This window comes from Rutilus rutilus (genome assembly GCF_951802725.1).
Source record: "Rutilus rutilus genome assembly, chromosome: 8".
In the NCBI taxonomy this organism is placed as follows: Eukaryota; Metazoa; Chordata; class Actinopteri; order Cypriniformes; family Leuciscidae; genus Rutilus; species Rutilus rutilus.
Genome location: NC_140222.1, coordinates 15,234,272 through 15,261,118, shown reverse-complemented (window position 1 = coordinate 15,261,118; position 26,847 = coordinate 15,234,272). Strand labels below are relative to the sequence as shown.

General features: G+C 38.9%; 1 protein-coding gene and 2 long non-coding RNA genes across 6 annotated transcripts; 2 read left to right on the top strand and 1 right to left on the bottom strand.

The window, feature by feature from the left end:
• The first annotated feature begins 1,790 nt into the window (after nt 1–1,790).
• LOC311295843 (uncharacterized protein) lies at nt 1,791–9,511 on the top strand. Of its 3 annotated transcripts, none has more exons than XM_084417366.1 (6): nt 1,791–2,000; nt 6,748–6,881; nt 7,089–7,236; nt 7,654–7,902; nt 8,563–8,830; nt 9,156–9,511. In XM_084417366.1, exons 2-6 carry the CDS (start codon nt 6,839–6,841, stop codon nt 9,351–9,353), a joined length of 906 nt encoding a protein of 301 aa, XP_084273492.1. In that variant the 5' UTR covers nt 1,791–2,000; nt 6,748–6,838; the 3' UTR covers nt 9,354–9,511. The 3 variants fall into 3 exon arrangements, with proteins under 3 accessions (XP_084273492.1, XP_084273494.1, XP_084273493.1); XM_084417368.1 differs by lacking the exon at nt 1,791–2,000 and adding an exon at nt 5,613–6,084 and having other exon boundaries at nt 8,617–8,830; XM_084417367.1 differs by lacking the exon at nt 1,791–2,000 and adding an exon at nt 5,632–6,084.
• LOC311294735 lies at nt 9,505–12,383 on the bottom strand. Its single transcript, XR_014628109.1, has 3 exons — nt 12,254–12,383; nt 11,945–12,085; nt 9,505–10,416 (listed from the first exon to the last, which is right to left on the bottom strand). It is a non-coding gene; the product is annotated as an uncharacterized lncRNA (long non-coding RNA).
• Nucleotides 12,384–22,382: 9,999 nt separating this feature from the next.
• LOC311296064 lies at nt 22,383–25,969 on the top strand. Of its 2 annotated transcripts, none has more exons than XR_014628474.1 (7): nt 22,383–22,466; nt 22,567–22,635; nt 22,718–22,790; nt 23,316–23,406; nt 23,499–23,630; nt 23,848–23,971; nt 25,570–25,969. It is a non-coding gene; the product is annotated as an uncharacterized lncRNA (long non-coding RNA). The 2 variants fall into 2 exon arrangements; XR_014628475.1 differs by having other exon boundaries at nt 22,563–22,635.
• Nucleotides 25,970–26,847: the final 878 nt, after the last annotated feature.

The following is a 26,847-nucleotide window of genomic DNA, read 5'->3' as shown; positions in this document are numbered from 1 at the left end:
AATATTTGTAGGTAATAACTGAATTCCTGACCTGTTTTTCTACATTTCTTACAGATGCAGAAGATCACGACTATAACAACAATCATCAGAGATCCAGCAGCAGCGGCAAAGATCAACACTGTGTACAATTAACCATACAATAGACCTTGATCTGTAATGGAAAAAATTAGTCTGTTAGTCTGACCTCAAACCAGACTGAGAACTCAGTTTATTTCAAAAACAGATCAGTAAATAATCGAAAATATTCATCATTATTGTACCTGCACATTTGTGACAGAGTGTGTTGATGTCCAGATGTGTGGTCTGGTTGCTGATGGGATTGTTCAGCACACAGCTGTAGGTGTTTTTATCCTGATATTCCACCTCCAGAGGTAGAGAGAGACTGATGCTGAGATCACACACACTGATGCTGGACAATACACTGATTCCTGCGTACCAGGACAGAGTCGCATCACACACATTCAACACTGATGAACACACCAATGAACATGATGATGATGATGATGAAGAACAATCTCTGGTAATGTTAGGAACGGGCAGAGTAGCTAGAAAACAAGACAGAATAAACTGAAATAATGATAAATCTAAAAAATCTTGTTTTCGGTGTAGCGTATTGATGGTCAGATAGTGTGTTTGAAACTATAAAATTAACAAATATTTTTGAAAATACAAATATGAAAATACTGTAATTAAAGGAATTCCAGGTTCAAGTTAAAATCAACAGCAATTTGTGCCATAATCACCACAATCATTCATTTCCATTTTTCCATCCTTCCCTTTAAACAATCAGTGGTATACAGTGAGACACCAATTAAAATAAAAGGGTCAAATCAAGAAAGGTAAAAATAAAATAAAAATAATAATAATAATTTTAAAAAATCACTGTTTATTTTTGTTATTTTCCGTCTTTCTGTGTTTTCACTGTTAAACTGTAGGGGGCACTATTTCAGATCTTCTGAAAGAGTACAGAATCTCCTGATCAAAACACATGTAATCTTATATGTAATCATATGCATATGTAAAATAACGCAATATCAACATTAAACAGTCTATACATATGTAATATCAACATTAAACAGGCTATACAAATTGAAACTGCCTAATGTTCTAATGTTCCATCAGCCGTAACATGGCCAGCCTGGTTGTTCTGGAGCGCCTCTTGTGGCTAAATTTAACTGAGATCAGGGACGCTGACAAAACCGCCTTCCTCAACTCATCAGTGTCCACAACAGGTCTATTCGGCCCTTCTGTCAGCGGCTTCACAGAACGCTTCACAGAGGCTCAGAAAGCTTCCAGTGCTACGAAACACTTCTTGCCTAAGCGCTCGAGTTCGGGCTTCACGGCGCCCTGCGTCCACCGGTCACGGCCAGCGGCTGAGACCGGCCCACGCTACAAGCCTGCAAAACGCTCCTGCGAGTACCCGCTCCCCAAGCGCCAGGGTCCCCGGCACGGCTGGACTGGCCATTGGGCATACCGGGCAAATGCCCGGTGGGCCGACGTGCTTTTTGGGCCGATACATCTCATAAATACTTTTTTTTTTTATTATTATTTTTTTTTTTAACGGCCCATAAAATGTGTACATCGGCGGGCCATTCGTTTTGTTTTGTTTTGCTTGCGTTTTGGGTTTGTGCCGGTGTAATGCATTGGTCAAAAAAAGTCAGTGTTAGTTTTTTTTCTGACAGACCAGCCCATGAAACACGTAGATCAGCGGCCCATTGGTTCTTTCCTTGATTGACACTGGGCTGGCCCAATCACAACTTTAAACGAGTGAGCGAGCGTGCAGCAGTGTCAGTGTGTAATATCTGCCAGAATAGTCTGCGAGATGGAGAAGAAACGCAAGGAATGTGCAGATAAATAGCGTGAAAAAATAGAACCAGGCCCTTAAAGCAGACGCTTTATGTGTCAAAATATATGTTTTCTGACCTTCGTCAGCTCCTGTGGCAGATGATGATAGTGAGGACGGAGGATCAGGAGAGAGATGAGAGAGTGTAGAGCCTGCGGTAAGCAGAACTACTTTCAAAACACTTAGGCTATGTCATGATGGAGTGTAGGAACTCATAACCCAGTTTCCAGATCCACATCTGCATAGTTGACGATTACCGCAATTCACTACAAATTTAATGACAGGCGTTTGTAAACCATGTTTTCCGCCAAAATAAAAGCTTGATGCAGTTTGCGTCAAAATAAAAGATCATGTGCTTATCTCTTTCAAGTATAGAAATTGTTACAAAACTAATTATGAAAGTGTCCTTTATTTTTTAGTGCATTTGTTTTACAAAATATGGCTATTACTGTCATTGGATTAATATTATAACTATTATATAGTAGGTGTAATGTAAATAGACACTGTAACTAAAAGAGGTTTGAATTTTTCTTTGTTTAATTTGCACACTGAATATGGGTTGGAGCTTTTAATTTTGAACTCTCAAAGTGCACCAGATTGATGAATTTAACATTAAAATGCACAAAATTTTCTCACGGGGGGGCATGCCCCCGAACCCCCCTAGAAGAACCAAGGTCCACCCACCACAGTTTTAACAAAGAAACCTGTAAGAAACACTTGTATTGCTATGCCAGAGCCGCTTATAGCTTGTTTTAGGATTCACCACTGTGGAGTATAGTTCGACTGTATTAATAAATGTCAAATTTGTACTTATTTCATCTGTAAACTCTCACTCGTTCCTATACTCACTCATTACATGGCATTAGTGGTTTTATGAATAGGAGTTGGTATGCATATAATTAAGGGCGTGCAAAGATGGGTGGTGTTTATGATCATATAGTGGGCCGGTCTGGGCCAAAATGCCCGGGCCGATTTTTTGTCCCAGTCCAGCCCTGGTCCCCGGCCTAAGCTCACGCTGGACTATGAGCCTAAGAAGCCGGACCACCCCGAAGATCGCTAGAGTGCATCTCACAGCTTCCTCTTCAGTTCAGGCGGCTGGAGTCATGTTAAATGCAGAACATGGGCCCGTCATTTGTCACGCAACCCTGCACACAAACGCTGTTTTAACAGCGACCCACACAGAGCACAAATCGAGCATTTTCCCTCACATAAACCTCTGTCAGGTCGAGCCCTCGCACCCGGACGCTTCGTCTTCAGAGATGATTCAGCCTCTGGCTTATCGGGCTCTGGCTTGGCGAGCCATCCCCTATGTGTCAGATTGGGTGATGAATACCATAGTGAACGGGTACTCACTTCAGTTCGCCCGCAGACCCCCACGCTTTCGCGCTATAACTTACACTTCGGTAGGGAGCACTATGTCTCATGTCCTCTGCTCCGAAGTAACGAGTCGGCTAGCGAAAGGGGTGATCGAGGAAGTTCCCGCGTCACTAAGCGAGTCGGGCTTTTACACCTGTTACTTTCTCATTCCGAAGAAAGACGGCGGTCTAAGACCCATTTTAGATCTCAGACACCTGAACAAGGCCCTCATGGTATGGCCATTCAGGATACTCACGACCAAACACATCCTGGCGCAGATCCGCCCCAGAGATTGGTTCTTTTCAGTAGATTTAAAAGACGCTTACTTTCACATCCAAGTCAGCCACCGTCACAGGCCATTCTTAAGATTCGCCTTCGAGGGGCAGATATATCAGTACACAGTCCTACCATTTGGACTGGCTCTAGCACCTCGTACATTCAAGAAGTGCATGGATGCGGCTCTCTCCCCCCTGAGACAGCGGGGAATGCGCATTAGGGCTGCACGATTAATCGCAATAAAACCGCACGCGATTTGGCAAAGGCTGCGATTATTTTAAGCGCAGCTTGTCAGTGGAGTGCGGCTGATTGGTAGTAAACACTGCCCCATTTGAACACCAGAGGGCGCTCTCACGCAAAAACGCTAAATATGCCCCGCCGCAGAAGTACAATAACGGCGCATCATTCCAGGAAATCCCTGTCGCTGTAGCTGAATAGTCAGAAGATTGAAACGCTTTGATTAAACATGACTTATAAATGCACGACTGCCTTATTCTGTGTCAGAAGCTCATCATCTCACAGAAGGAGGAGCTCAACTGTCCTTATGAAGTGAGTTTGGAGTAAATGCATGTTATTAAATGTTGCATGTTATTAAAACGAGGTTCATAAATGATTCTCGTGTTTGGAAAGATATTTGACTCGTGTTGTTTTTTTCAAATGCACGTTATAAGTGACTCAAACTCACAGTGCTTTCAGATGGAGCAGCGTTTACAGAGCCGTACATCAATGACAAACTGCGCATAAAAAATAATCGCAGCCTTTGCGATTTTAAAATCGCGATAAGCGATCTCGATTTAAGTGCGATTACATGGAAATTGCGATTAATCATGCAGCCCTAATGCGCATCCTAAACTACCTCGACGACTGGCTCATACTGACTCCCACACTCACAAAGCCTGGCTCCTTGGCCATCTGGAAAGCCTTGGGCCAGGGTAAACTTTGCCAAAAGTTTGCTGTCCCCCAGCCAACGAATCACGTTCCTGAGAACAGTTTTCGACTCTGTTCATATGAGAGCATGGCCCACGCCGGGCCAGGCTCTAACAATACAGCGGCTTGCCACGTCGTTCAAAGAGGGCTCCTATGTACCCCTCAGAACGTTTCAAAGGGTTTTGGGCCTTATGGCTTCGGCATCTTCAGTACTCCAATTAGGTCTACTGCGTATGCGCCCCCTTCAGCTATGACTAAGGCCGCAAATTCCAGCCCATGCGTGACGTTCGGGCCGCATGAACATAAGGGTACACTGTAACGGATTTCTGTAATTTGAACAGTATTTTACTGTAATATGTACAGTAAGATACTGTAAAATATGTATACAGTATGTTACTGTAAACAGCAAAGGATTATGGGAAAATATAGGGTAACTACTGTAATTCTTCACTACTGTAAATCAATTTACAGTAGTGAACTTGCCCGCGAAAAACTGACCAATGGCAAGAGGGATTTCTTTTCAAGTGTTTTTTTGAGGGGTGAAGTGGCAGTTAATGCACGGACAAAAGATCATGTAACTCACCAAAAAGGTTCGTATATAATTTCTATTTTATGTAAAACAAACATTTTCAAATGTTTTTACTTATGTTAACAGCAAACTAACATGATGTATCGTTTTGTTTTCGTCTGAATGGTTTTAGTGCCTTTTTTTCCTGACTGTCGTCAGATATGAAGGACTAAAAATGACAAAAGGAAAAATAAATAAATAAATAAATAAAAGTAGAAATAAATAAATAAATGCATAAATAATAGTGAAAATAAATACATTTTGGTAATATAAATGGCTATTTCTGTATTTTTGCATGTATTTATTTATTTATTTATGCATTTCTATGTGTATTTATTTATGTATATATACATTTATTTATTTATTTATGCATTTCTATATGTATTTATTTATGTATTTATACATTTATTTATATATTTATGTATTTATACATTTATTTATTTATTTATTTATACATTTATTTATTTATACATTTATTTATTTATTTCTGTATTTCCACATTTCTACATTTATTTATTTCTGTATTTCCACATTTCTACATTTATTTATTTCTGTATTTCCACATTTCTACATTTATTTTTCCCTGCGCCTGTATGCTAATTGAGTGGGGGGTGCCAACATCAGTCTGAAGAAGGATTGGTTAGAGCGATGTGATCGAATCTACTACTACTGCCTTGATTTCGCTGGTACAAGGAAGCCTACATGCTGCTTGAGTTAATAGAAGCTGTTTTCAGTTTTATGTAGCCTGGATGGAGACTTTTGTTCAAGCAATTGCTAACGATTTAAGATCATTAGCGCAGGATTGTGAGAACAATGCGTCCAATGACTATCTCCAGTTTCGTTTGTGCAGAGTAATGGAGGATTTAGTTCAGATCAGTGCTGATATGGATGTCGAAGTTGAGGTAGCAGTGCTAGAGAGTCTTCAAGAAATCCTCCGCCAACTTCACATTCTCTCTGAGACAGAGGAAGCGACAACTGGACGGCCATCGTATCTTTTACCACCTGATATAATTGAAGCTCACCTCCTTTTGGGGCACACTGCTGGAGAAATTGCGCAGTTGTTCGGAGTGTGCGAGAGAACAGTTCGTCGAAGGATGACACAATATGGCATAAGGTCATTTTACGTTTTTACACCGTCCTTTTATTACAAGGGACACTTGCTCTGGCTGTTATTGAGGGTGAGAGGCTGATCTCTGATAGACTTCTGACATAGGAAAAAACAGAGACACACATTAGACCTTCTGAAAAAGGAGAAATCACCTGGAGTAACGTTAGTTACCACCAGCTGGCCCACCAGCCTTGCCTGGATGATGGCAGGTCGTGCCAAAACGCGAGGCGCGCAGGGCGCACAGCAAAGCGCTTACTGTCTATAGAAAACAAGTGAAAAAATGCCTCTTTCTCTGCCTTCGTCTATTCACTACTTTATACTTAACTCTATGACCTCATCTTGGTCTATTCCGTTCAGAATATCTAGCCTATTAAATGTCCGTCCTGGATGATATCCCTCCTATGTTGCTCTTCCTAACATGTTTGTCCATCAGGGATGTAAGGATAGAAGATGTTCTATTGCTGTACAAATTGTAAAGGTCTTTGAGGCACAGATATTGGAATATACAAATCAAATCAAATTAACTTTACTTGATGTAAGTCTCTCTTAGATTAGTTTGCAATGAGGCTTAAAAGACTAAGTGTTTTTGCAGATAACTGACAGCTAAGCAAATGATACTGATCTGAACTGAATTACTGATCATGTACACTGTATGTTTTGGATGATCAGAGTCCACAATCTATTAACTCCACTGAACGACAACGATCTGGATGAAACTGTGATCCAAATTCTGCAGCATCATCCCAACTGTGGTTACAAAATGATGTTGGGGCACCTCAGTGCACAAGGCATCCGCATACAGAGTAAGTGACTGTATTACCATTCACTGGCTCTGGGGGAAGTTTACTAACAGTTTGGGATTTGAGCTACTTGCTCAGGTTGAAAATTATTTTCTTTTATTTACTGTCAGGCTGGATTTTGGGCTACTTGTTAATGTACGGTGAGATTGGGAAAGGGTCAACTTGTTTTTTGAGTACAACTAATTCTCTGTCCTATTTTGCATATTATAGGACAACGTGTGCAGGAATCCATGCGGCGTGTGGATTCTCAGGGAGTTTTGATGCGCACCCTTCAGCTGAACCCACGAAGGCGCAGGAGGTACTCTGTACCAGCGCCAAACAGTTTGTGGCACATCGACGGAAATCACAAGTTGATAAGGTATCAGAAAAACATGAATAATATCAACTACTTTTACAAAATTTCATAGCAACCTCCATACAGTGAATTATCCTAGTATTGAAAACTCGATAGGCCTACTTTTTATGTATATTGAGATTTTGATTTGTCCATGGTGGATGGATTAAAGGACTACTTTAAATCAAAATACTTCACAGAACCATACATTAAATAAATCCACTTGTTTAGTTGTGAGTGTATATAACAACATAAATTATGAACATTATTCATCATTCAGGAACCATGTTTTTTGTGTGTCTATTAAAGATAGGCTATTATAAATGCAATTTTAAAAGCTTGATTAAGTTAGACTTCTGTGTAACACTTGCCTTAGCTTACACACAGAGGTGCATAATACAGGTGGTGTAATTGCTCTTAATATGTCCATATATGTTTCAGATGGCGAATTGTTGTACATGGTGGTATTGATGGCTTTAGTCGTCTCATTGTGTACCTGAGTGCTGCCACCAACAATCGTGCAGCAACAGTCCTGAGAAGCTTTCTGGAAGCCGTTGATGTCTATGGTGTGCCATCTCGTGTGAGGTCGGATAAAGGAGGGGAAAATGTTGAAGTTGCACGCTACATGGTGGCAAACAGAGGACTTGACAGGAATTCGCACATTGCTGGCAGGAGTGTCCATAATCAAAGGTAACATTGTACTTATAAAAGATGGCAACACAAACTGCTTCACTTTTAAGGCTGAAGTTTTATCCTGCAAATTACTGTTATTTGCCTTATATTACATGAAGTAAATGATCACTTTAAAAGTGATAGTAAAGTGGGGCTGTATCAGGTAGGCATACCAGATACCACATTTTATATGGATAGGCTTGTGTTCTGAGCTCAAACATCCTCCAGCTTGCAACAGATCACTTACCTACAAATACATAAATTGGAATCACTTTTAATTACTAATTATTATGATTTACCTAATAATGTGCACATTGAAGGAGTTAACAGTCATACAGAACACAAAATAAACATTTAATTTCCTAAATTTCTGGGCTTCATTTCCCAAAAGTATCTTAAATGCATAGCCTAGCCTACTATGCAATCATTAAAAAAACAAAGACAATGTGTAGACTCACACAAACTCAATGCCTCTCAATCATCACTTGTGACTCACAAATGTAAGACGAACCAAAAAAACAAATTCCTCTTTTTGCAAAACAGCCTATATCTCTTCTGGTGGTACATTTTCAAGTTGCAAAGATGAAAGTTCTATGCCACACAATTACATACAGAAAGTCTAATACAGAAATCTGCACCAAATTCATAATGAAATGCAGTTTTCCTTTTTCCCATAAGAATAGAGAGGCTCTGGAGAGATGTTTACACCGGAGTGCTTGATCTCTTCTACAGCATCTTTAACAACCTTGAGAGAGAAGGGCTTCTAAATCCTGACAGCGAAGTTCATGTGTTTGCTCTACATTGGTGCTTTCTGCCTCACGTTCAGAAGCACCTTGAGGTTTTCCAGCGTGGCTGGAACTGCCACCGACTGAGCACTGAGGGAAATCAGTCCCCACTTCAGCTGTGGTCTCGCCATGAACATGAGGCACAGCAGGACCCCATGCAGGTTTGAATTTATTATTTTTCTATGTCCTACATTTTATGTCTACATTCTAACCACCTCATCTGATATTGTACAACTACAGTGTTTCAATTGCTAATCCAGGTACAGACCATTCACAAGTCCTGTACTGCACACCTTTATCAGAAGAATATTGTAAGTTAGATTGATATCTAGGAACTAAATGGAGAATTCAATTTTTTGTTCTTGCTATAAAGTTGGGATTAAACAAGGAGCAGTACTTTGTGGTAAATAAACATTATAGCTCTCTCATCCACAAACTAATTTGATAATTACCACAATGACTTAATCACTCTTTTTGCATTAAAAGGTTGTCATGGACTATGGAGTTGACTGGACTGGACCAAATGGTTATCGTCAGCCTGATGTTGTGGTCCCTGAAGTTCAGCTACAGCGCTCGCTGACAGAGCAGGAAATACAAAGACTACCAAAACCTGATGGCCCTCTGTCCAATGTGTTGGATGTCTACATACAAACTGTGAGCCAGTTATCAGAAATGTTCCTGTAAATTCCAGATTCAAAAGCTGTAAGATGCAGAAGGTTTAACCTAAATAAGAAGCAAGTAGTAGTTAATGCTGTACTTTATAACAGCTGTGATACTAATGGTGATTTCCTGTAAGATTCCGATTTTGTTGTTAAAATCACAATTAAAGACAATTCTGAGAGAAGTCATTGTCTTTATTTGACAGCAGTCTTCATATAAAATACTTAATGCATTGTACAACATACTCATGAACAAATTCATCCTAAACAATTCAAACCTGTTGGACATCCTTGGACATAACTGTCCCATTGTGGTTAATATGTCGTTTTGAAGCATTTAGCTTAAATGAAATGAAAGACAGACATTATGTAAATCACAATGATCAAGTACTGGTTGTTTCAGAAAAACATGAAGAAAAAAAGGGAACTCCAATTTGTCTTCCTTTTTAACAATGCACACATATCTTTTGACTGAACAACTTAATGCAGGAAAAGCACAGCTGTAAATAATAATGCTATGACATGCAATGTCATTGAGACTGCATTAACATTACCAGAATGTTGGAACTCTTTAATAAACAATGCAGCATTCTTTAATGTATTCAATTAATTATACCAATTGACTAGTGTTATTGAACCAAACACAGAAATGCTTTACATAAAGTACTTAATAAAATTATGCCTCAACACATGACAAGCCTGCAGCCTTTACTTGCAGTTTTACTAGGTGCTACATGCAAATGCTTTTAATTCTTTAACTCTGAACTCATTCACTGTTCAGTACAGTTTTACTGTACTCATTTTTGAAAAAATCAAAGGCAACAATATAACAAAATGTTATGGTGCACACATTATATATGATGAATGTCCTTAGACCATTCCAAAACCAGTATCAACACTCAAAATAGCAGCATGGACTTCTCTTTCAAAGACACTATATTCTTTGTAATGTCCTGGGAGTTTAAGCAGGTTGAAGCAGGTGGAAGACTTTGGGAAGCGGCTGTCCACCACTTCAACATCCAACTCTTTGGGAAGCACATTCCAGCCCACCCAGAACTGCACAAGTTTTCCAAGTATGTTTGGAGAGGCTACCACAGGAGAGAAAAAAGGGCATTTTTCTGTTATTGTTGATAATGGCTGTCTATCTAATGCAAAAACCAAAAGGTTCACTATTATCATTTTATTATCAAATATGTGCTTTGGTTTGTTACTGTAAGACTCACACTGAAAGATTAAAATAGAGGAAGCACATTCTTGTGTCAGCTTCAGTTATTTCTCTGTCCCATTACAAAGCTCCAGTTAAATAACCTGTGAGGGACTATTACATTAAAGGGATAGTTCACTTTAAAATGAAAATTCTGTCATCATATACTCACCCTCATGTTGTTTCAAACCTGTATGAATTTCTTTCTTCTGCTGAACAGAAAGTAAGATATTTAGAAGAATGTCAGTAACCAGGCAGTTTCTGGGTCCCATTGACTTCCATAGAATATTTTTTTCCTACTATGGAAGTCAATGGGACCCAGAAACTGCCTGGTTACTAACGTTCTTCTAAATATCTTACTTTCTGTTCAGCAGAAGAAAGAAATTCATACAGGTTTGAAACAACATGAGGGTGAGTATATGATGACAGAATTTTCATTTTAAAGTGAACTATCCCTTTAAGTACACTTTAACTTACCATTCCAATTCAAATTCAATTCGACGTCATGTAGGGCGGAGTAAATTCAATTCAAATTCCAATTCATGAATTGAATGGAGGCCAATTCTGAAATTCTGAATTTTGCACAAGCCTGACCGCCACATAATTGTCTGTCAGTGTTTTAAAGGAGAACTCCGAACATTTTTTGGTAAATTTGGAGTGCTGTCAATACAGAGAACAATGACGAAAATCGGTGTTGCCTACACCGTGTTATCCTCTTTAAAATTTGCACCCTGTTGACTTCAATGGGGCAAGTTTTAAACCTGCTTTTAGCCTCTTAACATCCTTGATGTGTCATTACAAGTGCACAGGTCATGTGAGTGATTCCTTCAGAGTGATCACGGGTGAATCTGACTGCAGTAGATGTGAAAGATATGAATAAAAATGTTATTTCAGCCAGCGCTCATACCTGTATTTACATCCTGTTTTCGGTCGAAGTCCACAGTAATCGATTGTCGAGTTCACGCTCGTAGGTAAATAAGCAACAGTAGAGAACTCGACAATCGATTACTGTGGACTTCGACCGAAAACAGGATGTAAATACAGGTATGAGCGCTGGCTGAATTAACATAACTTTTATTCATATCTTTCACAACCACTGCAGTCAGATTCACTTGTGTTCACGCTGAAGGAATCACTCACATGACCTGTGCACTTGTAATGACACATCAAGGATGTTAAGAGGCTAAAAGCAGGTTTAAAACTTGCCCCATTGAAGTCAACAGGGTGCAAATTTTAAAAAGAGGATAACACGGTGTAGGCAACACCGATTTTTGTCGTTGTTCTCTGTACTGACAGCACTCCAAATTTACAAAAAAATGAGCTCAATGTTAAAATTGACCGGAGTTCTCCTTTAATTGTGGTTATGTACTGAAACGACCATAGGTTAAGAGTGTTTTTGACTTGACATTTACCTGTGGTGTGCACTGTGCATCAGACATTCTTGGAAAGATAATTGGAATTGTGTCTTTCCTCTCTGTTACCAAAGGCCAGATCAATGTCTCTTTTAAACCACGTCGTAATTGTTTTACTTGTCTGGAGGTTCTTCCAAGGACCTGCAAAATATTTGTTAAAAAGCCAGTAGCCTTCAACTCATAGCTCTTGTTACAGTATCTAATATGTAATGTATCTCAAAGGAACAAAAGACAAAATCCAGTCCATCAAAACACCATTTCTGATCAGTCAGTGGGATGTACATGATCTGTTAAGTATAGAATACTCACAGCATGGAGTAGCAGTTTGTCAAGCAGCCACCTCCTGTTCTCTGATGTGACTCGAGGCAAATCCCAGGACACTGCCAGCTCATTGATGGTGTGCTTTTCTTCAGATGACAGTTCTGCTGTGCCATCAAGCTAATAATGAAAGTTGGAATTAATACTTGATTTCTTAAGACGACTTAGTTTTCACCCTTGAAATGTTTTTTACTTTATACACATGACCAAAACATAGCAAAGTTCAAATAAATCTCCTCAGAAATTAAAATGACTTGATAGAATTCCACTTTTTAGCTCTGCAAGGTCCTGTGAGTTCCATGCTGTCACTTTGCTTTCAACACATAACAGATGTTACACAGACCTCTTGTGATTTTATTAGTCACAAAGGCCACAAACACATAGCAACAAGCAAGTCCAGGCATATTCAGTGTCCTCTGGAAACACGTATATTGTCATTTTCGCTATTTGCAGAGCATTTCTGAAATGTGTTGTCTTGCAGGGTGTTTTTTTAAATACTGCCCATGTGTTGTCATGATGTTAAGAGGCTTTCCTAATTTTGTTTCTGTTATACAGTATTTGGACGATTCCTTAAAGGGATACTCCACTGTTTTTTCATATTAAACTATGTTATTCCCTTAACTGAGACGAGTTGATACATACCTCTCTCATCTCAGTGCGTGCACTTAATCGCACTGGCGCACGGCGACACTTTGATAGCACTTAGCTTACCCCAGTATATTCAATGGTATCTAACAGCAATGAATTTAGAAGCGACCAAAGACCTCCACATTTCCTACAGGGGGAGAGGATTTTTCAGGCCTCCATTGAATGAACTGGGCTAAGCGCTATCAAAGTGTCACCACGCGCCAGAGCGATTAAGTGCACGCACTGAGACGAGATAGGTATGTATCAACTAGTCTTAGTTAAGGAAATAACAGTTTAATACAAAAAAATGGTGAAGTATACCTTTAAGTTGCAGTGCATTGAGCTCTCAGGACCTCCTTGTAAAAAATATGGTGTCACAATGGGACTTTTTCTGTTAAAATAAAGGTTAAATAAAAACAGGGCCACCATAGATAGTATTTTAGCTATCTCACATATCATTAAAATGTTTTGGAAAAAAAGTAATCATACCAACTTAATTGTCTCACAGATATCAAGATCAGCACAGTCCTTAATATCTATTGTGGCTTCTTCTGGGGATCCATTAAAGAGCACATGTAGGATTGCCAGGCTCAGCCCACCGAGACATGGCCCATCATGTAAGAATGAATGACCAATCATTCGGCCAGCAACAACAAAAAAGTCGCTCTCCAGAAGGAAGTGGGAAGTGGAGGGAATCAAATGATCTTTTTCACCCTCAAACAGAAGAGTTCCCCCTGGCCCTTACAATGAAAAAGAAAAGTCACACCACATAGAAGGTAATGTAAAGAATAAGGATATCATGCTATGTACAGCATTGGTACTAGCCACTGGATACTAAAGGTAACTTTATCTTGCAGTCTATTAAGAAAGCAATGGCTATATTCACATGTACCTCTTTGGTATCAGGCAGTTCTGATAAACAAGCACCATCAGATTTACAGTGAAGGAATGGATCATAAAAAGTGTGAAATAAATGGATCAAATAAAAATAAATGTTTGCTTACCAAAACTGACATCAAAACCATGCTGAAGTTTGGACATGATTGTTGCAAAGAAATGGCGAGTCACGCCATCACCAATTGCTGGATCTCCTGAGCAGACAAAACACACAGCATATATGTCAGTAAACAAAAATTTAAATGTAGTTTGCTTTAGTGCAGAAATCACTATGTCAACTAAAGATACATCTCTACCTGTCCATAACTTAAAGAACATTCCCAATAACTGTTCTACACATGCTTTTGACTGCTTTCACTGAGCTTGCACATTGCACGTGTTTGTCTAGCTTTATTATCTTCCTTGTGATTTAACTGCAAACACAAAATTGCTATAAAAGAATATGTATGCTTTGCTATCCTGCCCTGTATAAATGTAGGTTTAATAAACAAAAAAAATGAATCTTTTAGCTTGTTTACCCCCACCCCCACCCACACCCCACACACTTACCCTTCAGTGTGCATGTCAAAGGGGAAGCCCACTCAACCTGAGCCTTCTTATAAAAAGAAAGGATTGCTATTTCCCTATCCTCTGCACTGTCTCTAAGATCCATGGCAAGACTTAGAGGTTTTCCAGTTGCATGCAGATTCAAAATGTTGTCTTCGAACATCTTTGCTGCCTTTGCAGGATCTGGCTCAATTTCCCAATCTAACGTGGTTAAAAAAACAACAACATCAATTATATATACACACTAACACAATATATATAATTTTCTCTCTCTTGATACGAGTATTTAATCCATATATGTTGAGAACAACAAATTACAAAAATAAATCATGCAATGTGTCATTTTAAGTTAACAGACCAGCAAAGCCTCCTTCCTCAAAGGAAAGTAGATCATAGGTCTGAGGAGTAGGCACATGTCCCTGACGTGGTACCGAGGCTGGCATATTTCCCTGATGTGGCCCTGAGTTGCTGGCCCTTGCTGTCTGACTCTCCTGTGGTCTTGTCAATGTGCTCACAGATCTACCTTCACTTTGGGGGACTGGGGGGTCGCTTTCTACCTCCATTGGTACCTCAACACTGCTCTGCAACAGTCTTGTATAAATAGAGGGGGTTTTGGTTAGTGTACTTTTTATATTGCAGGACAAATTTAAATAAAGACTGCACTGTGCTATTACAAGTTGAAAAGGAAGGTCATATTAAAATAAAACGTTGAAAAGGACAGGTGTGTAGGATTTAGTGGCATCTATCAGTGTAACCCCTAGGGGTTAAGTGTTTTGCTCAGGGACACAATGGTGGATTGAACCCGGGTCTCTCACACCAAAGGCATAGTCTTATCAATTGCACCACCGCCACCAGGCTTGTGCACAATTCAGAACTGAATTGAGAGTGACTCCTTAATTCCAATTCAATTCTTGAATTTAATTCCACTTCCTGTCATTCCAATTCAAATTCAATTCGACGTCATGTAGGGCGGAGTAAATTCAATTCAAATTCCAATTCATGAATTGAATGGAGGCCAATTCTGAAATTCTGAATTTTGCACAAGCCTGACCGCCACATAATTGTCTGTCAGTGTTTTAAAGGAGAACTCCGAACATTTTTTGGTAAATTTGGAGTGCTGTCAATACAGAGAACAATGACGAAAATCGGTGTTGCCTACACCGTGTTATCCTCTTTAAAATTTGCACCCTGTTGATTTCAATGGGGCAAGTTTTAAACCTGCTTTTAGCCTCTTAACATCCTTGATGTGTCATTACAAGTGCACAGAAAATGTGAGTGATTCCTTCTGAGTGAACACGAGTGAATCTGACTGCAGTAGATGTGAAAGATATTAATAAAAGTGATGTTATTTCAGCCAGCGCTCATACCTGTATTTACATCCTGCTACTGTTGCTTATTTACCTATGATCACGAGCGTGAACTCGACAATCGACTACTGTGGACTTCGACCGAAAACAGGATGTAAATACAGGTATGAGCGCTGGCTGAAATAACATCACTTTTATCCATATCTTTCACATCTACTGCAGTCAGATTCACCCGTGTTAACTCTAAAGGAATCACTCACATGGCTGTGCACTTGTAATGACACATCAAGGATGTTAAGAGGCTAAAAGCAGGTTTAAAACTTGCCCCATTGAAGTCAATAGGGTGCAAATTTTAAAAAGAGGATAACACGGTGTAGGCAACACCGATTTTTGTCGTTGTTCTCTGTATTGACAGCACTCCAAATTTACAAAAAAATGAGCTCAATGTTAAAATTGACCGGAGTTCTCCTTTAACATCCATTTAGGCCCCAGCCACACTACTGCGTTTTCTTTTCGAAACAAAGGGTCATTCTAAGGTAACATATTTTCAGGTGATCACACACGGATGAAAACATAGTTATGATGATTTTATTCTATTTCTGCCATGTTCTGTAAATAAAGCCTTTTAATTGTTACACACTGGACCTTTAAATTGAACAATATTCATGACATGCAGACACTTTTGGCATTTTGGAATACAAAGAGGAACTTATGGGCTCATATTTAGAACATCACATAGATGCTGTTTGTCATAACATTTGCCCTCTTCTTTTGTTATACATTTTGCTAGCCTGACTTCGTCATACTCATATTCTAGTCAGAATGTGAGTCTGATACCGCTCCATAGAGATTTGATTATGGGGCGTGTCTCAACCGAACTAGGAAAAAAAAAACCTCTGCACTCAATTGGATAGACCTACAACCAATCAGAGCAACGGAGTAAATGACGCATGTCCTTCATTCATATTTTCAACCAACAAAATGTCGCGGGCGCGACTCTCTGTTCCTCTTTTAAAATGAATGCGCTGTCGATATCTTCTATAACAGACGCGATGGCGGAATCTACACATGATGTTTCATAAACAAAGTTCGGGAGGAGCACGTACTCAATCCAATATCAACTTGTCATCAAACAATACCATGTCTAACGTTACCGCGGAAGCATATTCACTCTGTCAACTTACCTAACACTCCTTGACAGTTTTTCAGCATCCCTCGGTCCCTCCACCACCCCGAATCCTCACTCTTGTCTTGTTCTCTCACAACCAGGAACACGGGGGGAGTATGGCTACCGAGCCCACAGCCCTCTCGGACAGCACGTCATATACGCATTTATTCTATCTTACTTATTTGTGTGAACTCATGACATCTCATATAGCCTACGCATTTATTCTATCTGACTTATTTGTAAATGTGAACTCGTGAAATCTCAATTCTCCAGCTGCAGTCGTCTTTGTTGTAAACTAATTCAAATCAAGCGCTCTTTGGTGACGTAACCGCAGACCATCTGTCCATCATCGATTAAAGCCCGCCCTGGCAATTTGATTGGCTCGGCCTTCTAGGAGCCGAGCATAATTACTCCTCAATGGATCGAGTCCAGACCGAACTTCCCGACCAAAAAATGTTGTGGGCGGGGTTCGGGCTGGCACCCAGGCTAACATTTTGCACTACAAGGTTGATTCAACATCCACACCAGATTTTCCGCTAGAAAAAAATGGTGCCGGTCAAAGTGACCGGCAGAGGTGCCGGTCAAATATCGCCTCTTAATTAGTCAGGTTGAGGAAAACTGGAGGAAGGCTATGCAACTTAAAAAAAATGACATAATCAGGCCGAATGCAACATGTGTATTAGCCTAACTTTCAAATAAAAAAACGAAAAAAAAACATGACCGTCCGATTGGCGTCAATCAACGCCAATTGTTTTTACTATGGTTTCACATTCATAGTTTAACAAACCAATCCCCCTTCCCCACATAAAATACCTGAAGCCTATGTTTTTACTCAAGCGAACTTCCCAGTGTCTCTCCACAACTTGCAATGCGCATAAGCCGCGTAACCTTGTTCTCCGCAAGGCGACTTCGCTGCTTTGTCTTGATCCGATTCTGCAGCGAGAACCCCCTCTCTGTAGGAACACTCGAGACCCATTTTCTACTATGGTTTTGTACGTTTCTTCATTCGGATCTATTTGCGATCCATTCCATTCTAAACAAACAACGCAGTTTATATGCTTCGTCCTTGTTTCATTATTCATTAAGATAATAATTAATAAATGCGCGCATAATTATTAGTGAACTTGATAAATGTTGCAGATATGTTTTGCTATGCATGCACAAACAAATGCCTTTCAACTTATGTGTGCAAAATTCAGAATAAAATGAATGTGCAGCAATTTGTACAAATAGAGAGTCTAGGTCTACTATACGTGTTGTAGCCATTAAATAAGCTCATTTAGTTTAATATTTGTTAAAATATTATAATGTTATTTTTTAATTTATGTTGATTATGAAAAGTGAACCGCACGAGTAGGATACACAGTATCGAGAGACATGGAGCGGGTCAGACATGATTTTGACCACTTAATTAAGTTTGGTTTTGTATACTTTTTTGAAGTGAATTTCATTTTGTATAAATTGTATCTTAATTTTAATATTTTTTTTACCAATCAATTGCCTGTATTTAATAAATAAGCAGCAAAATATAGCAGACGATAGGCCTAATCATGCAGGCGCCCGCGCGGTCACTTGCATTGCTCGTGAACGGGAGCGCATCTCATCCTAATTTAACGAAACTCAGCGTAGGCCTCACAGACATGAAATATATTTTAAGAAAGCTTGAAATGTCTTTTTAACAATTTAAAACGAAAAGAAATAGGCTACTCTCTGATTATGTAATCCATGATATGCATTTCTCTCTATAGGCGCGTTCACTAAGGAGATGGTGATCGTCAACTTCATCTTTACAGCTGTTGTTGCTGTTAATAAACAAAAATAATAGGCCTATAATTTTATTAAACAATGAATTAAATGAAATTGTAATTGTAATTGTATTAAAAAAGCAACAAAAAAAATCCTGTTTAAGTTGTGGTTTTTTTTGCTATGCTAATTACACATTAAATTCAGGTAGGCTACTGAGTCGCTGTCCTCAATGCCCAGAAAAGCGCTGAAACGGAGATGAAGGGGAACCCGTTTTTATTTTTTTATTACAATTTTTGGCTTATTTTAACTGGCCCATCCAGTTTTCTGGAGGCCCACCTACAAACAAAATCCTGGCACCGCAAGTGCTTCGCAGCGGTCTGATAGCGTTGGAAATAACAGACCGCATTCCACATTGGAATTCAACCAAGCCATGTAATAATGTTTAATAACTTTCAAACGGTAGAGCCTGTTCCTTTATAACATAGCCAAAGGTCGGTGTATTTTTGCTTTATACATTTTAGGCTTATTCTCAAATTCAGATTGTGTAAGGGGGCGGGATTATTAGGCTATTTTAATCTGACAATTTGACCGGAGAGATTAAATTTTGTCGGACATTTCATTTTTTTTCCGGACAACGGAAACCCTGATCCACACACAAACACACGATGCTTTTCAACTGTTGGCTGATGGTGGACCTCGTGCCCCTTGTCTGATGTCTGGCTACACATGCAATATGCATAAACTGATACGTACCTCATGCATTCATCACTATGAGCCTTAATACTTGAAAAAGAGAATTCTTCTCCACAAGTCACACATTTCTGGACTGGCCCAACCAGCTCACTGCTGCATTCTGGTCCACATATCTGTAGGAAAGATCATTTTAAAATTCCACAAAATAATAATAATAATAATAATAATAATAATAATAATAATGTGACCGTCATTCATAGTCTGCGTTTTTAATAAGAGAACAGTAGTGGAAAATTACAGGATCCAGATTCAGATTCCTCTGAAGTGGTCGGATAAAAATTGTTGCATGACCAATCTGATTTTGTGGTTCCTTTAGATATCGGACATGGTAGCCATCATTGGGACAGGGGATGAGGACCAGTTCACGACTCCGAGTTGTTCCAGATATTTTTAGCAGTTCAAATCCACCCCCCTGTCTGAGCTTAGGATATGCCGCTAAAAGGAATTCTCTGAACTCTTCTGGATTTGTCTGAATACCTGAAAAGAGAAGGCATACTATAACAACTGAAATTTCTCACATAAAAAGTAATTCAGGTTTTCAAGGTGACTTTTTAAATTCATATACATTATAAAGACATCCACTTAAACAGAGTCTACACTGTAGTCATGATGTCTTATTTACCTTGAAATGTAAGACGTTTCTCCCCTAACCCTGCAGCAGCGAGCCTCTGTTTAACACATCGATTGGGGACTAACTCCACGTTTTTATCGTCAAGACAACAGAATAAATGGGTGTATGAGTGAAGTTGTACGGGTGCAGCAGTGGATCGCCGCATTGTCAACCTTCTCCCTCCACGTGCGTATGGGCCAAACAGTCTTGAAACCTCGGCTGTGATTCAAAAGATGAGACCGACATTTATAAAAGAATGGTAGGAAATAATAATAACTAGGGATGGGGATCGTTAATTTTTATTGATAATGATACTCTTAATGAGACTGCTTAACGAGAGTCTTTTTCGATCCCACTATCGATACTTTACTCTTATTTGGTGACAGTTATTTGGTAAGACCAGACCCAAAACGCTATGAGGAAAATACTCAATGTGCGATAACATTGTTATATATTGAGATGACATATAACTTGCAATAAATAAACATGTATTGAAGTGTGCATATTAGCTGCCTGGTTGTTTTTAAATTAATTATAGGATTAGACTTGTTAGACTAATGTTTTAAATACAGCTAAATGTTGTTTCTAGAGCAGCACATTCATGTTTACAACAGCAAAGTCACTTAATATCTGACATCACAATACTGAGTGACATTTAGAAATCAGTCTGTATCAGTCCCTCCCTCCTCTCTGCTGTTATTCACTGGCTGCAGGTAATGTTACCAGGTTTGTCTCAGCCAGCAGCTGAGTTTTTAAGACTACAGACAGCTTTCTATTTGTTAACGTTTGGCTAATTGGCAAGCTAGCGTTAGCTGTGCTTGTAAATAACATACAGGATGAGAGACTGGGGACAGAGATAATTAATCCTTTCTACATGTTTACCTTACACACAGGTGTACTGAAAAAAGTATTTTTACTCACGAAGGTTTTATTGCACATAAGGAGCGTAGCTTTCGGCAAATTGAGTAGTTTGGAGCAAACTTATCTTCCCCGTCTCCACAGCGATGAAGCGGCGTCTGCGTCTCTGCAGGGCGCTGTGTGCACGACAGAATGGAGGCGGAAAATGCAGCCTGATAATAAACAGTCGCGGGCCCGTTTAATACGGAGTTTCGGTGCCATCATTAGAAACACTGATAGCAGTATCCGATAAGCTGGGACCTTATTGATTTCAGAGAAAGTTTGGGTCCTTTCAGAAACGGGTCTCGATCCCCATTCCCTAATAAAAACTACACTGAGTAACAAAAGAACGATGGTCTACAGATCATTAGTTGACAGTGTATGGTTTAATTTTTCTAACATTATATTCAATGGACAAATTCTTCAGTGTGGGTGCATTAAAGTCTGAAATTAAGTAAAATGTTCTTGCAGAAACCTACCGTCCACTGGGTGTCTGGGTGTAACGTTGGGTGTAACGTTAACATTAGGCCTATCTGGCGGCTGAGGTGATGAATTAGATGAACCACCCGATGCTGCACAAAAAGATATGCAATGTGAACTTAGTGAACGCCACATGGTTGGTAAATTTGATTAAAGTTAATACATTTGCCGATATTATAAGTTAGGTAGTTAACGTCATTAAAATGCGTCTGTTAACGTTTGCTAACGTAAAATCACTTTATGTGGTTGCACTGGGTGTTGGGGTCGATCTTAAAGGAAGTTACAGTAAGTTAGAAACTCACTTCTTTCGAGCTGGTCAGCCACATCGCGCAACAGGTCCGCCAACGGCCTCCCACTTGTAGCCATTTTGTCTCTCCAGCTGGAGATCCCACATGCATAAAATGCTGGAGATACACGGGATCCGCTGATGGATGTCACCAATCAATCAGTAGATCTGACTGCGCAGTGCATGATGGACCTGTCCAAAGCAAAGCACCAGGGTCACAACAAACTGTAAAACTAGGCAATGTTGATCAAATATGAATCAAGATTATGTTGCTGGATTGTCTATTTCTCGACTTAAATCTTTTCAGAAATATATTTGAGTGTACTGTTACCTCTAAAATGGGAAAGTTCCTGACCCGACCGCCATGTTACCGCAGCATTAATAGGTAGCCTGATAGATGGACCATTTGCTTCTGTCTGATTATCGATGCGGTCTCCAGCTAACCAATCCTTCTTCAGACTGATGTTGGCACACCCCACTCAATTAGCATACAGGTGCAGGGAAAAATAAATGTAGAAATGTGGAAATACAGAAATAAATAAATGTAGAAATGTGGAAATACAGAAATAAATAAATGTAGAAATAAATAAATGTGTAAATAAATAAATATATATATAAATAAATAAATGTATAAATACATAAATAAATACACATAGAAATGCATAAATAAATAAATAAATAAATACATGCAAAAATACAGAAATAGCCATTTATATTACCAAAATGTATGCATTTATTTATTTATTTCTACTTTTATTTATTTATTTATTTATTTTTCCTTTTGTCATTTTTAGTCCTTCATAGTCAGAATGGTTTTTTGGTGCCTTTATTACTGTCTTTTTTCCTGACTGTCGGCCGGGTCGCTGTCACGGTGATAATATTAACTGGTGAGTAAGTTAAGTTCACCTATATTAGCCGAAATATTCTTTAGTTAAAACTATAAAAAATAATGGTTGTGTGTTCCTCTGCCTCTTTAACGCAAGTTAGCTCATCAGGCGGGCGGAGTCGTCGGTAACGTTAACCGAGCTAACAGCGAACTCAACGTGAAATACTGAGGTAAAGTGAGATAGACGAAACCCTTGTTAAAGTGCGGGTTTTAAACAATATTTTCACGTAGGCCTATATGATTTATTTTCAGGTTTGTGATCTGGATAATGCCATCTGCAACGATGGAGTGTGTTGGAGCCTTTTCATTGTGATAACATCAACTGGTATGTAACGTTATGGTCAACTTCACCTAAATTAGCCGAAGTAAACTTATTAAACAGAGAAGCATAATAACTTTGGTATGTTCTGTCTCCTCTTTCACAACTTTTTGGCAGATGTACAACGTAAATACTGAGTAAAACTAAGTTAAAGGGATAACGTAGTAAGTTACACCTTAAACAGAAAATTATGTATGTCATCATTTACTCGCCCACAACGTGTTCTAAACCTGCATGAAGTTCTTTCGTCTGAACATAAAATAAGATATTTTGAATAATGTTGGTAAATAGTGGCTGGTCCGCATGGACTTCTATAATAGAAAAAATACTTTGGATGTCAATGGGGACCAGTAACTGTTTGGTTGCTCATGTTCTTTAAAATATCTTCTTTTGTATACAGCACATTAAATAATTTAATGGAAGTTATGAACAAGTTGAGGGTGAGTAAATGGTGACAGAATTTACAATTTTGAGTAAACTAACCCTTTATCCAACACCATTGTTAATTTCATCTTTTGTTTTATTTTCAAGTTTGTGGTCTGAATTATGTCGTCTGAAATGTCGGAGGTGTATTTTGGAGTCTTTTTTGTGATTGCCTTCGTAATGGTGATAACATCTACAGGTGAGTAAGATGACATCAACTAAATTAGCTGAAGTATACATTAGTTAAGCAGGCAAACATGTTCTTTTCTGTTCTTTATTTTGAATTTGCAGCGGCCATTCCCTCCGGACTGTACATCACTGCTGACGCTCTCCACTAATACACAAAACGGGTTGACGTTGGAGGAGGAAGAGGAGAAGGAGGAAGAGGAGAAGGAGGAGGAAGAGGAGAAGGAGGAGGAAAGGGTTAGCAATATACCATTATCAATATAGCAAAGTTTTGCTAACTAATATTTTTAATGTTGTTTAATTGATTAAAAACTATAAACACCATACAACATTATATCTTACCTCATCTTCACCCCACATGTTATTGTTGTTAGTAATAAGTTCTGTTTTTGTATTTTAGTTTTTTTCTGTAAACTATAACACTAAAAGGCTGCTGTGACTTTGTCTGTTTCAGGAGAGTCTGTTCTCAAAGCAAAAACATGGATGCTGACAATGAAGGGCAGAATCATCATCCAGTTACAACTGCTAACAGACGACTCTTCAGCATTAGCTGTCTATTTTGTCGAATGCAGAATCAGGTAAACCAAAATGTATATATATATATTTTTTTTTTTACATTACATTACATTTACATGCATGCATTTGGAAGTCACTTTTATCCAAAGCAACTTACATTGTATTAAGTTTAATTTAAATTATCCATTCCCTGGAAATCTAAGCTACAGGAATGTATTGAAAAAGAATGAAGCTTTAATGATTTTAATGTAATGTATTATGGGGTAACCATCCCTGTAGGTTAGGGGTGGAAATTGGCAAAAATTTGATGATTCGATAGTATTGCGATATTTGGGCCACAATTCAATATTATTGCGCTTCCTAACATTGCGATACAGCAAGTATTGCGATTCGATTCTGCGATATATTGCGATTCATGTCCCCCATATTATTCAAAGACATTACAAAAAATAAGACTGCTCAACTCACTTCAAATGTCACATTAAATCTGTGAACATCTTCTACACATTTACTGGAGGCTAGTGCAAAAACTTTGTCCTTGAACATTCAGGACACAGGACCTTATTACAGAACGTAATTATATGAACGCGTCACCACCGCATTAGCACCAAAAACATGGAGATTTTATTTTAGAGAATAATTACACAACCTATTCGATATACTATAATTCTATAATTAAATAAACTAATCGAATATCCAAAAATTGTGACTCATCCCTGCATGTAATACCTTGTTTTTTTCCCAAAATCTTCACTTACGTCTCGATTTTCGAAGGGGATTATAAACGTTTCTTCCTTGGTTCGCTTTTATTTAGGCCTATTACATTCACATTCTTTACTGTGGTAAAGTAGAAAAACGTTGTAGGACAGATAGCCTACATTTTTACTTGCACGTCAGATTCATTTCAACACAGTTTTTGCTTGTTATTAGACATGTACATTTTATTTGAGTTTATTTGATTTTTAGTTTCGCTCTCTTTGGCAGCGCAATTTCAAACATAGCTTAAATGTCTTGCCCTTGTGGAAAATTAAATTCACTTTTCATACCTTTTACAACAAGTAGAAAACATGAAGATATCAGAAAATAGATCGATGGTCTCTTTCCTCCTCGTGTCATCCCTCTCAAAGCACAGAGCGGTATGGCTTCATGTGGAATCACGTGTCTTTGTGTGGAAGTATTAAACGAAAGTTGTTTTTTTTTATATATAGATTTAACTTTTATGTAAGTTTCTAATATTTACTGATATGTATTTGAATGCTTTACAGGCTTTGTGTTGCTTCTTTGACGGAATTGCTCAAATAAAGACTTTTTTGCTCGAATAAACAACATTTTTTTATTTCAATTTTCATAATAATCCCCCAACCACTGCAGGTAGTTGGTCCATTACCACCGCAGTGGTAAAAAAAACTGCCACCGTCACAGCCTTATAACCTATATTGGAATACTTTGCGCTACTGTATCAATATAATTGCGTGCGCAAAATATTGCGACACTGAACAGAATCGATTTTTCCCCCACCACTACTGTAAGTGGATTCAGAATCAGATGTAGTGCTTTTATTAACGCCAAAGTACGTGCAGCATCAAGTTTGAGGGTTAGGGAAAATTCTGCCAACACCGGTCTGAAAAAATTATATATTTTTCCCTGCTTGTGTTTGCAGGTTCATTCTGAGAGTCAACCCTGATGGCACCAAACACCAAAGGCACAGATCAGATGGAAATCTGGAAAGGTCCAAAGAAAAGCATCAGCCTGAAACCCTCAGTGTTTCTCATCAGAGAGCTTGTCAACTTTGACTGGCAAAATTACTGAAATGTAACAACACAACACTGACTTTGACTGTATTTTATTGTTTTAAGGCCTGTTTTGCTTTTCAGTGTGTGTACGTTTTTGCCATGCTACAGATACAAATGGTCACCAGGAGATTAATTCTATGGACTTTGGAGATGTTGCCTTTTTTTTTCTTCAGCTAGTGGCTCCTAAAGGTCAAGATTTGTAATTTGTACTTCTAAAACAAAATGTTCAACGATTAAAAAGAATATTATAAGGACAAATGTTTGTGAGTTATTGTTATTTTTTGGGGGGTGGGGTAAACATAAATTAAAAAAAGAAAATTTAAATGATGAAAATTAAAAAAAAAAAAAAACTCAATACTAATACTGTAAATTAAAATACGGTAATAATACTGTAAATGCAATTACAGTAAATGGTACAGTATACTGTAAGTGAAAATACAGTAATAATACTGTAAAACATTTTACAGTAACTTACTGGCATCCAGCTGCCAGTAAGTTACTGTAAAATTTACAGCAACCTCTTTACAGTGTAGACCAGCGCTGTACCAAAGCTCTGGCCCAGCTGGTACCAGCAGGGTGTGAACATGGGTGTGGTTTCAGAGAGGAGGGTTATCTCAACAGACGCTTCCAACCTCGGTTGGGGAGCCCTGTACGAGGGCAGGCCTGCCTCAGGCCTCTGGTCGAGCTCGGAAAAAATGCCTACACATAAACTGCCTCAAAATGACAGCAGTTTTTATAGCCCTAAAAACCTTCCTCCCATATCTGGCGGGACACCACGTCTTGGTCCGTACGGACAACATGGCCGTGGAATCCTACATAAATCGCCAGGGTGGCCTCAGGTCTCGCAACCTGTTTACTATAGCCAAACAGCTTCTGTTATGGGCTTATGCCAACCTGCGCTCACTCAGAGCATCTCACGTGCCAGGCATGATGAATACAGGAGCAGACATGCTGTCCAGGGGCAATGTTCCCCCAGAAGAATGGTCTCTCCATCCCCGGACGATGCGTTGGTTGTGGGAAATCTTCAACAAAGCAGAGTTGGACCTTTTCGCCTCAGAAGACAACTCTCATTGCCCAATATTCTTTTCAAAGAACAGGGACGCGCTGGCTCACAATTGGCCCAGCCTCCCACTTTATGCATTTCC